Genomic DNA, 12,316 nt, shown 5'->3' with positions numbered 1-12,316 from the left:
GAGAGGGGTGCCTGCCTAGACCAATGAAACATACAGGCTCAAGGTATGCTCTGCTAAACGAAGGTTGCCATACTGGACAGCTCACATCTGCGTGTATGTTGAAAACAAAGGTGATACATGGCCCATCCCAAGTAGACTTGCTAAATCAATGTGCCATAAAAAATCGACGCGTTAAATATTGCATGCTGACGCCGTCGTCGGATCCGTTTCGCTCAGAAATATATATTTTTCATTTACTAGATTTCTTCCAAGTATGATTTCTTTTTCTTTTCATGCTAGATTGTGTTGTATTGTTTTCAGACTTTGAGTGTATGACCTCCTGCTGCCCCTAAAAGAATATCACATACAAACACTTTTATAAATATGATCATACAAACAAAGGGACAAATATCTTGCATATGCTGGTAAAATAATATAGCATTAGTTTGTTGCGTGTATTTATAAACCAAATCTTTTAAGTGTCAAAGTAAAAAAATGTTATTAGATAGAATTACCAGGCGTGTGGATCAGGTGTACGTACTTGATTGGAGGCAAGGACATATTGTGTACATCAAGAGTGTTGTGACTAAACGTGTGACATGGTCCATAACGAGCTTATTAGGCATGTAAACATGCATAGCCAAATCCTACATGTGTTCAAATAATATGATCTTGATCTGTAGCAAACCAGGAGAATTAAGCTAGTACCAAAACAAGATCTGACTATAAGATGCATCAAGTTCAACACAGGTCTGTTCACCGATTCTACAACACTTTACGTTTTTAGGGAGTGAATAGTTCATATAATATGGAACTTCACGGTGGATGGGACCTTGGGAACCAAGTGTGCATAAGCCATCTCTCTTGCATAACGACGTCTCATCTCATCTTGCAACTTATCTTCGTTGGACCTGGCCAACCATGGCTCCATGGAGCGTGTATCGATTTCGAATACATCCAACGCGGGTGTGCTCCTTAGGAGAAAGTACACGAGTTCCATCAGTTCGAATTCCCCACTAAACCCACCAATTATAATAGTGTAGAGCCGTGCAAGTATTAAATCCTCGGGCCATGTGATGTTCAACTGAGTATTTTGATGAAGCTTGCAACAACCCTGCAAGGGTATTTGATATGTAGGAAAGTAATTAAATAAGTGTAGCATAGCAACATGTAGAAATAAAAATTGTAAAACTTACATGTAGGCCAAAATATTCTATTAGAGGAGCTGATTTGAGAACATAAGCCACCGAGGAAATGCCTTCTTTCCAAGGTTTCATGAGAACTAACATAATTGTTGTTAAACCAGCAAACCTTGAAGCATGCTGCAATACACGATATACCTGGAGAGGGACAAAAGGGAGACGAATTAAGCCTGTACAAACTTTCTAAAGATGATCAAACAAAGAAAGGACCAAATATATTACATACCTGTAAGCATGTAGGAAACTGGATTACCAAAAATTCTAGCTTGGGAAGCTTAGGAAATGCACTTATGAAGTCTAAAGGGCAGTCGTCCTTGTTCACAAAATAAACATGGAGCATTTCAAGAAATTGTGCACGTTCGCACTCAATATTGATCTTGTAGCCCATGTATGCGAATGACTCAAGGTTGTCAGCACGAATACAAATACTGACCAAGCTTTTGCAAAATTGAACAACCAAGATTTGCAACCGTGCATGAGAAGCCGTCAAATGAACCAATTGATGGCAATATTGTAGGACCATAATTTCAAGAGCACAACAGTTGGACATAATACTTGAAACGGTTTCATCAACAATTGACACACGGGCGAGTAGAAGGGATTTAAGATATGAGAACCCACTCATATTTGCAGGCATTGTTCCTATACTGCAATTGAAAAGAGTCAATTCGTCCAACGAGTCGGCTCTACCATTAAAAATAGGCCCCAAGAGAAAGTCATATGGCTCTGAAGCAGCCTTCGTGCCTTTCACACAAATTGTGCAACCTTCCTTGCAACACTTGTTATCCAGGTCAAGGAAGAGCTTTTCTGTAGAGGCTACAATTGCAGACTCAATCCAGTGATCCAGATTAGAAGCATGGGCTGAGGTTAATGGGAATCTAATAATTAATTCCTTGATTTTGTTACCATAACGACTGTGCAAAAGCCCATTTACTTTGTGAACAAACTTTGTAGCCACATCATTCCACAAAAGAGTATTTTCATGGTAACGTGACTTCTCTAACTCTTGCATCCCAAAAGTATAGGAATCAAGGATGAGATGATCGATTTTTTTCCAGACATGCCTCCATCTGGTGGAAAGAAAACCAGTCATTGCTGCCTCACTTATTGTCATTAGGGAAAGAATTTCAATTAAAATATCATCTGGCATTGTGCTGATCCAATCATAGTTCTGCAGAACAAACGATATGATAGGACAAAATTAGAAAGATTTTTCTGCATATGGACATTTTACGATTTATTTTACAACATAATGCAGTAAACCACTTCCCAATTTGCACAGCGATTTTCTACGTATCTCACTAAATAGTATAGCAAGTAGACACAACAAATCAAGCATCAATGTTCTCTTATAATGAATCACAAAATATTTTTACTATGTATTTAGATTCTCTAGACAACATGAAGCTCTGCACTTATTCTACCAATTTATAATTGGCAACTAATACGACACCTAAAAGCTGGGTATGATTTAGAAATTTGGCACTAACGAACAATTTTCATTATTGTATTGTTCAAAAGGTAATAATAGTTCATATTTGTTCTTATGTAAAAACATAAATGTATGTTAAACCAGTTTGCTTGAGCCAAAATATCTCCACATTGCTCAAATTCCTTGCCGCATTAAATTTCTCTATCTGTATTGACATTCAACTTACAAGAAAACTGAGTTGTTTAACTAGCAATACCATGTTGGCCATTGCATTTAAACAAAAAAAATTACATATATAAATAATTATTTTAACCCATAGAGGAAATCAACTCAGCAATGTATGAAACATATATGCATGAGTTTACTTCTGAAGTGGTATATGAAAAAAAAAGGAAAGCCAACAATATCAGATGTTAATAAAATACACACCTGGAGATGTGGCTCTTCATCATGCCTACACAATACATTCTTTGGTGGGAAACAATCATCTGGAGTAAAGAAAATTGATCATGAGTTACTTGACTACATTGTGTTCTAGGTTCATATGTAATTCCATGTAGGCAAAGGTAAAAGCCCTCTCGCATGACCTAAGGATTAAAAATTCTCCCTTGCATTAAGAAAGGTTTAAGTGTCACACTCGAGGTGTTGGCGTGTTTACGTCACTTGGTACTCCTACCCTACCCACACATGAAAATGAACTCAGTAAGCTACAAAAATAAATTGTATGGCGATCTAACTTGAACAATAAGTTACACCCTTTTTAGCTTGTAGCCGGATATTTTAGGAGGGAGGTTAACAAATCAAGCACCAAAACCAAAAGATATAAGTTTATGCTTGTTCGTAACTCATATATTTGGCCCCTGAAAAGTAACCATATCTCAAGAGTTAGGACTTTGGCTCACGCAAGAGTCATTGATTCACAGGATTCCTAAATTGCAAGGGCAGAAAAAACGAATGATTAGAGTGTCATGCTCTCTTGAATCTTATAAGATTAGAAAACTAAGTGAATTTGGATCAAGGAATGTTTGATAGCAGATAAAAAGTAACGATTCTACCAAGAGATTGAGTGGATGGAAAAGTCTCCTCTAAAATAGAAAACAAATGAAAACTTTCTAACAATGAAAAGTAGGGATGCATCATTCTAAACAAAAGGTGTCACCCATTATGCTAATTTTCAGAATGTGATCAATCCACCACCAAATTATAATACCACCTCAATCTCAAGTATCAAACTGACGAGAATTTCCTTTGATAGTCAAATATATTCCTTCAAACAAAGCACAAGAGATTGGTATACAATCAACCACGTGGACTGTGTCTACAAATGACCATCTATAACCTGCTTCGACGGAAGCCGAAAGAATCCCGACATCTCTTCCCCTCTGCCCCAGAAAAAAACCCTAAACCTTCCCCTACCATTCTCCGCTAGATCAGTGGACCTCTGCTAGTGGTCTAAGCGGCAACCATGGAGGCATTAATACAATAAAAAGGAAATATGGTAGATATGTTCACCTTCGGTGTTCTGCGGTTGCGGCGGCGCCGGCGGCGTGAGGGAGTCCATGCCCTGGGATGCAGTCTGGCTCGACTCTCGCATTAGACAAGGAGAGGGGATTAGGGTTTTTTCGGGCCGTGCTAAGTAGTGTGAATTGTTCTACTGGGCCAACTCAATCGTTGTCTTATTGGGCCTGACCCACAGATTCACCACCCATGAGCCACCTCAACACAAGAACGCAACCGCGAGAGCTCCTATTTGCCGCCCGCGGGTGGCAAATTGTTGAGCGTTTGCTGAAGGCAGCCACGAATGGGCCGGCCCATTTGGAGCTTTCGAGTTCCTGGCGTGCAATTTTTTTTAGATAAAGTGACATGCGAGTGACTCGAACACGCGACCTCCTGTCATGAGCTAGTGTAACTAACCAACAGAACTAGTGAGTTCAATTGATAGATTCACAGTGCAAAACTTTAAGTAGCGAACTTCTTTTGAAAATTTTGAAAAATACGCATGAACATTTCGTAATATCCGTTGAACATTTTCTTAATCTACGATGAACATTTTATATTATACGCGATGAACTTTTTTTGTATTATACGATGAACTTTTTGTAATATAAGATGATTTTTTTTGAATTTATGTGTTGATAATGTTTGAGTGCGCATTGAATATTTTGCAATATATGTTGAACAATTTTTTAATACACACTGAACAAAGTTCAAAAACATAGTGAATATTTTTATATTCATTGAACAATTTCTAATATACAGAGAATATTTTTATAAGGCATGATGAACTTTTTGTAATATACCATGTACATTTTCTTAATATACAATGAGCATTTTGCTAACACACAATGAAATTTGTATAATATAGACAAAAAGAAACAGAAAAATAAAAAAGAACTGCTAAATAGGAAAAAAAGGAAAAGACTAGAAATATAAACAGAAATAGAAAAGAAAAAGGGAAATAAATAGCAAAAAAACCAGAAAAGAAAAACTAACAGTAAAAAATAACAAAATAACGAACAAAAAATGGATATTAGCGCTCAACACGCGCTGCCGAGATCTTGGCCGGCCCACCCGCGGGCGTTACGGGTGTTTCCACGACCATTTGCCACCTGCGGGCGGCAAATAGGAATTGCTCACAATCGCCCCAAATCTGAAATCACTAAGAGTATGTACAATGATTGATAAGATAATCTTATCTTAAATTTTGCTTATAATTTAAAGATGGTAAAAGAAGATGTCTATAATGAGTCATGTCTTAGCCTTATATTCAATAAGTAGTTATTTCTAAAAATGTGGTGATACATATTGTGCTAAGAGATCATCTGTCTTCTCTTAAATAAGAGAAGACAAGCCTTTTCTTACAAGTTCTCTCTCCTTCAACTCATCATTTATCCTACATGGCATTCCTAAAATAGCACCATTGTACATGCCCTAATTAAGCAGTACTCTTTACAAAGGTCACTCTCACCTTCTCAGGTTTCGACAAGTGGTGCACCCAATTATCGCAATCTGAGATTTTTCCCATTTTTCATAAATTTTTATATTTAAAACATTTTATCTCTTAACAGTGCGTCCAAATCTCGATCTATTTTCACTGTTGGATTTCTCGCGTCAAGAAATTCAAAATTAGATCTCATGTTAATAGGTTTTGATGAACTTATTTTTCAAAAAGAACGAAGGAAAAATGCATTTTTCGAGAGGCATGACTATGCCTCTCGTGGAAAAAAACGTATTTTTTTTTCTTTTTCGACATGCACGACTGCTCTCGTAGAAGCAAATCCATGCGCCCACGAAAAATAAATTTGTGCCTCACGCGGAATGAAAAAACATGTTTCTTTTCTTTCTTTTCCAAGAGGCACAATATATTTTTGTGAATTTGTGCCTCTCACGAAATGAAAAAACACGAAAAGTAAATTTGTGCCTCTCACGAGAAGCAAATATGTGCCTCTCGCAGAACAAGAAAACATGTTTTTCTTTATTTTTGTGAGGCATGCCTCTCGTCGAAGCAAATCTGTACCTCTACGAGAAGTTAATCCGTGCTTCTTGCACAACAAAAAAAGTAAGTTCTTTTTTTCTTTTTCTGAGAGGCATGACTGTGTCTGTCACAGAAGCGAATCCGTGCCTGCACAATAAGTAAATATGTACCTCTCATGAAACGAAAAAAATATGTTTTCTTCCTTTTAGAGAGGCACAACTATACTTCTCAAGGAAGCAAATCAGTGCCTTCACGAGAAGTAAATCTGTCTTTCTCATAAAACAAAAAAAATGTGTTTTTTCGGGCGGTCCAAAATCTATGAAAAGCCAGGGAAAAACCGAATACCCGAAACCCTCCGAAAAAGCCATCTAAAAGCCGAAAATGCATACAGAAAAATAAAAAAATATATGAAAGGAGTGCCTGGAGCACAGCAAGACATGGCGGCTGAGAGCGTGCCAAGTGGCGTGCTCTCAGCTTACCAAAAGTGACCCTTGCAGGAGTACCCGCTGATTCCCGCAAATCTTATTCAACGGCATTTACACGTATTCCTGCAAACCGGCGTGCACAGCCCTTCCACCTTGGCTTGACCCATCTAGCTTTCTCGTTGGCAATGTATCCGGCTCTTCAATGACTAGGCCTCGCCGAAGAAGCAACCCAGTTTCTACATCTTCAGGATTTTTTTACAAAAGGATGATGACCCCGGCCTCTGTATCTGGGTGATGCATACAGCCACTTTATTAATTATTCTCATAAAACCTTACAAAATAATACAACAGTAAGCCTAAAGTTACCGTCTAAGCAACTCTATCCAGTTGATGAAGGGGCGCAGATAGCTTGGGCCTAATAGCAAACAGACATCGCAGCCAAACCTAACATTTAAGACCTGAGGTCCCATCCAGGACGCCTGCCGGGTATGGGTCTCACCGGTCCGGCGTGCACTCAGAGGCCGCTGCCGCCAACTGCCACCGCTCCATCTTCAGAACTGTACTGATGCATCAACCTTGCTCGGTCCAGCTAACGTCGACGCCACCACGGCGCCCAACGGCACCTCCTCCCTGCGCGCAAACAACTGAGCACGTCGCGGTCGCCACTGATACACCTCAGCACCATGCTGCCAAGTACCACCAGCCGACACAGCTTAAAGTCTTTGAAAGATCTGTCGTGCGTAGCACCTGCCGACCAGGCATGACAAAGCGTAGCACCTGTCGGTCAGGCATGACTTGACATCTCCACCGAAGCTCCGTGCAAGATGAAGCCGCTCCACCTCCAGCCTCTCTGAACGGGACGGGAGCACCCCAGGAAGACACGACGAAGAATTGAGCACCACAATCACCACGAGAGCCGTACCAGCCGACCGCCACGGCGAAGCGACACCACTAAAGAGAACCGCCGCCATCAGGAACGCCAAGAACGCGCTGCAGCTGTCCCACCTCCCCGCGGACCCAAAGCGGCGCCTTCAAGAAGGTGACGGAGCCGGGCACCGCCGCCGCCCAACCAAAGTTGTGGTTTTTCACCCGGTGCAGTGGTGATGAGGAAGAGGGAGCTGGATCTCGAAGCCGCCTTCAAGAAGGAAACAGCGCCTGGAGCGCCGCCGGCGTCGTGGCCACCGCAGCCGGCCAAGAAATTACTCCGATCCAGAGCTCCCAACCCCACATCCGCGCAGCCCGCCACCGGATCCGGCCGGACTGACGAGGAGGAAGCAGCAACACGGGGGTGTCGTCTTCAAATCTGGCGAAGGAGAGCAGCAGTGGATCCCTCCACGCGGCGCCCGCGTCCACCGCCAACTCGCCGCCCGCGCGGCCGAGTAGACGCGGCCCTCAACTCCGGCGAGCGCCGCCCGCCGCCCCCACCAGCAGAGGCCGCCGCCTCAAACCCTAGGCCCGAGCCCGAGCGATGTCGCGGCCGAGGGCCTCGCCGCCACCCTCATCGGCGGCCACGCGGGGGACCCGGCGCCCGTCTCCGGCGACGGCGAGGATAGGAATCAAGAAGGGGAGGAGGCGGACGGGGGGGTTGGTCGCCCCCGAGTCACCCTCGAGAGTCGAGAGGGCGACGCGAGGGAAAGGAGTTACTCTATTCATATCAAACACAGGATGGCGGCAATTCTGAGGAGCCTCGGGATCAAGATGCGGACGCGCAGGAGGGTTGTGAGGGTCGTATGAGGTGGAGGTGGAGAAGGACGCGGCCAAGACCGCAGCCATGAAGGAGAGTGGTGCCTATCCCTATGATCTCAAGCAAGGAGTTGAAAAATCTCCCGACTTACAAGGACCGTTTATTTTCTTGGTGGTTATCTCGTCTTAGTAATTCTAAATGCTCTGCGTAGTTTTCTTCATCTATTGTGACATACATTTGACTTGGTGGTGGTTGATTGAATTTCTATCCCATGTGATAGACAGATGCAAGACAATCTATATTGTTCAGCCAGCAAAGAAAATGTTCCAACCAGAACTGGTTTGCAGATAGCCTATCCAAATCTTACAAATAAAGCGTCTTGAAGCCGTGATGAGCATAGCATACGATGAACCGTAAATCAAATGAACATGTGCACTCTGTAGTCTGTACATCCCTTTTCACTAGTATATATACGTCCATTCACTATCACATGTTTCGGGTTTAACGTGTAGTTACAACTTACAACTTACAACCACAGTCCACAGGCTTCTGAGATATGACAATTCACATATGTTTGGAGAGCTCTGGTATGCATTTTAACTTTCTTATAATTGAGACTGCAAAAGACCATTGTTGTCGATGTCTAAGATCTTTTATGTAAGTGCCTTTTTAGATGAGGAAGTGCCAATTCTGTTTGTACTCATGAAAATTTCTGAAGTTGTGAACTGCACTGCATCTTAATGCCATTTACTTCTTCAGGAGAATGCCTTGGCTGAGTCAAGGACTCAAGGATGATGATCCCAGACTGCCATAAGCATCTTGAAGCCACACTGGCAGAACTGAAAGCAACTCTGCTACCGTTTCTGAAACATTTGAGCTAATTTTGACATTATATAATGTGTATGTGTGATCTTGTCATGAGCTGTTCCAAGCTATTTGCAGGCTGAATTTTTTTTAGAAAAGGAGGATGACCCCCGGCCTCTGCATCTGGGAGATGCATGCAGTCATTTTATTGATTATTCTCGAGGACCTTACAAAATAGTACAACAATATGCCTGAATCCGCCATCTTGGCAACATCTGCCGCTACTCCTATCCATATGATGAAGGGGTGCAAGCTGGGCCAAATACCCAGACCTCTCACCTAAGCCTAACATCTAAAGCCGGAGGCCCCGATCGAGCCACATACCGGGTCCGGGGCACAATCCGGTCAGACGCACTTACATGTGTCGTCGCCGCCATCTCCCACTGTTCTATCTTCGGAGCAGATTAAGGTGCCAACCTTGGCAGGTTCCTCCATCATCGACGCCACCATGACGCCAAACGATGACCACCATCTACGCTAGTCCATCTCCAAGTAGAAGGAGCGCTACCACAGGACGAAGACCGGCGGAGAGTAGATGAAACACCGCACACATTGCCGCCGTCAAACACCTCACACGCACCGCAAAGCGCCCACCATGCTTCCGGGAACCCCGGGCGACGTCTTCAAGAAGGAGCGCGATGAGGGTACGACGCCGTCCACCGCAAGGGGAACTAGAGCTTTCGCCCAAAGGAAGAGCATAGTGAAAGACGGGAGAGGACCTCGACAAGGCCTCCAAGAAGGGGACTGGCGCCCAGCAAAGGCGCCATTGTCGCGGCCTCCGCCGACGGCCAAGGGTTTCCCCTAGTCCCGCCCCCATCCCATCCACCAGCCAAAGACCTGGCCAGGGGAGCGCACGCAGCCCAAGAAGGCGTTGGACTTCATCGAAGCAGGCACGCCGGGTGACGGGGCACCCCGACTCACTGTAGTAGACGTCCACCGAGACCTCGCCGCCCGCATGGCCGAAGTCACGGACCACCTGTTGTGGTTCTAACTCTGAAAGTGATGTAGCGAGGTGTGTATGGAGAGGCTAGATCTCAGCTATGGAGAAGTTGTAAACACACCAGAATGTACGAGTTCAGGCCCTTCGCGGAGGAAGTAACAGCCCTATGTCTCGGTGCCCGGAGGCGGTCGATTGGATTATAGGTGTGTGAATAACAGGGGTGCGAACCCTTGTGCCAGTGGAGGGGGATGGCTTATATAGAGTGCGCCTAGTCCCCAGCCAGTCCATGTTACAAGGGTTTTAAGGTACATTAAGGTTGGGCGTTACTGGTAACGCCCCTAATAAAGTGTTATGATGACCATAAAGACTATTTAATGACCGACCATTCGCCTGCGGAGTGACTTTAGATCTCCTGGCTGTCGAGTGGTTGGCTTCGTGGTCGAGTGGTAGCTTCTTGGTCGAGTGTCTTGAACCCGTCGAGTGGGTACCTTCAAGTCGATTGAAAGATGACTTCTTCTAAGGATGTCCTTAGGTAGGGCTCTTAGGACAGGTCCGTGCCCCTACCCTAGGTACATAGCTTCATCATTAGCCCCCGAATGGATCGAGGTTAGAGTGGGGAAAGAGTTGGGGATCTTTCCGACTGGTTCTTTGGGCTACATGAGTGCCTCGTTTTGGATCGGTCGTCACGGATGACGTCATCGACCTCTTTCAGTCGCCTTGATCCATTCCAGGCCTTTCGTCGAGTGAATTACCTTGCTTGTGAAGCTCCGAATGAGGGTGTGAAAGGGATCTTCTGTTTGACGAATTGTTCTGCAACCCGCGGATTTCGCGGGGTTTGAATTTCGGGAAGCACGCGGGACGGGAGCGGCCGCAGTAATCGGACGTGATAAGGCGGAAGCTCCTCGATTTCCACGCCACCTTTTTCTCCACGTACTGCGCGCGCGTATGCTGCTGGATTTGACGGGATGGCCTGGGCCTACCAGTCAGCCACTCGAAAGCGGCCTCTTATAAGCCGCCGTCTCGGGGTTTCCAAACAGTGCGCTCTCTCCTTCCTTTCTCCCTTCGCAAGTTCCTCCGCCACCTCCGCTCTCACCCTAACGCCGCAGGCCCGTTCGAGATTTGCCGGCGACGATGGTGAAGGACAAGACGCCCGCTCTGGAGCGCGCGAAGAAGGCGGCAGCGCAGGGGAAAGGGAAGAAGTCTGCTCGGGGCGGATCTTCCTCAAGGACCGCTCTGCCCAAAGGCTGGATCCAGGGCGACTGGATGCCGTCGGTGATCCGGCAGGAAGACCTTGACGACATGGTCGAGGGGGGAGTCATTCCCCATGAAGCTGCGCGTCTCCCGGGGAGAGAGATCGAACCCCAACCTCGTGACAGTGAGTGTGTGCTCCTAGCCACCCATATCGATCGTGGCTTTTCTCTGCCTCCTCATCCTTTTTTCCGGAGCTTTCTGAACTTCTTTGGAGCGTAGCTCCACCACTTCACTCCCAATTCTATCGTGTATCTCGCTGCTTCCATTTCCTTGTGTGAGGGTTTCTTGGGTTGCCGCCCCCATTGGGGGCTCTTTAAGCACATCTTTACTTGCCGTTCCCAATCGGTCAAGAAGGCCAAGTCGAGTGACGAAAGGACGCAGGTGATCCAGCTATGCGGGGGCCTGGCAATCCAGACGAGGGGAAAAAGTTGTTTTCCATCTATCACTTTCCCAGAGTCGGTCCGTGGTTGGTAGGCGACCTGGTTTTACTGTAAAGACCAGGCGACCCCAGGACAGTCGACTGGGCTTCCCCCTTTCTCTCTCGACCGAGCTCAAAAACCTGCTTCTTTGAACGTGACGCCGGAAGAAAAGGCCCAAGTCAAAGTGCTGGTTGGTCGAGTGATTCAGCTTGTCCACGATGGCGTGACTGGCATGGACTTGCTGGAGGTCTTCCTTTGGAGGCGCATCCAACCGCTCCAGGCTCGTGACCATCCGATGTGGCTGTACTCGGGTCTCGACGACACCACTCGGATCCACCCGGAGGAGGTCACTGATGAGATATTGGAGGGGTGGTTGTCGAGCATCACAGGAAACAAAGACAACCCCCGAGGAGCCAGGAGGGTCGTTCCACTCGACAACTCGTATGAAGTGGACCAGGTCTGAATTTATGCTCCTGACTGAGATCTTGTTTTCTTCATTGGTCTTCTTTGAATTGGTCGATTGACTTTTGTCTTGTCTGTTGTTTTCCAGGCAACTACTGAGATGTACTCGACACCCAACGGGGCACATGAGCCAACTGAGGAAGGGAGGCGAGCGGAGGTGAGAGTGGAGACGATCAAGGCGAG

General features: G+C 45.4%; 1 protein-coding gene across 1 annotated transcript; it reads right to left on the bottom strand.

Moving 5' to 3' along the window:
• Positions 1 to 637: 637 nt before the first annotated feature.
• On the bottom strand, positions 638 to 4,198 carry LOC123131338 (F-box protein At1g80960). The gene is made up of 5 exons (XM_044551033.1): positions 4,126 to 4,198; positions 3,043 to 3,101; positions 1,408 to 2,352; positions 1,176 to 1,319; positions 638 to 1,093 (listed from the first exon to the last, which is right to left on the bottom strand). The coding sequence occupies exons 1-5, from the start codon at positions 4,172 to 4,174 to the stop codon at positions 779 to 781; spliced, it is 1,512 nt and encodes a 503-aa protein (XP_044406968.1). The 5' UTR covers positions 4,175 to 4,198; the 3' UTR covers positions 638 to 778.
• Between the last annotated feature and the right edge of the window lie 8,118 nt (positions 4,199 to 12,316).

The sequence above is a fragment of the Triticum aestivum genome, chromosome 6A (assembly GCF_018294505.1).
Source record: "Triticum aestivum cultivar Chinese Spring chromosome 6A, IWGSC CS RefSeq v2.1, whole genome shotgun sequence".
Taxonomy (NCBI): Eukaryota; Viridiplantae; Streptophyta; class Magnoliopsida; order Poales; family Poaceae; genus Triticum; species Triticum aestivum.
Note: the sequence above shows the minus strand (reverse complement) of the source record. Positions and strands in the feature narration are given on the sequence as shown.

Bases quoted from the DNA above. Each gene is read 5' to 3' on its own strand.
- LOC123131338 (XM_044551033.1), bottom strand. From the start codon at position 4,174: ATGGACTCCCTCACGCCGCCGGCGCCGCCGCAACCGCAGAACACCGAA. The intron at 2,353-3,042 runs GTGTGTATTTTA...TTTGTTCTGCAG, and splicing joins ATGAAGAGCCACATCTCCAG to AACTATGATTGGATCAGCAC. The intron at 1,094-1,175 runs GTAAGTTTTACA...ATACCCTTGCAG, and splicing joins TAGAATATTTTGGCCTACAT to GGTTGTTGCAAGCTTCATCA.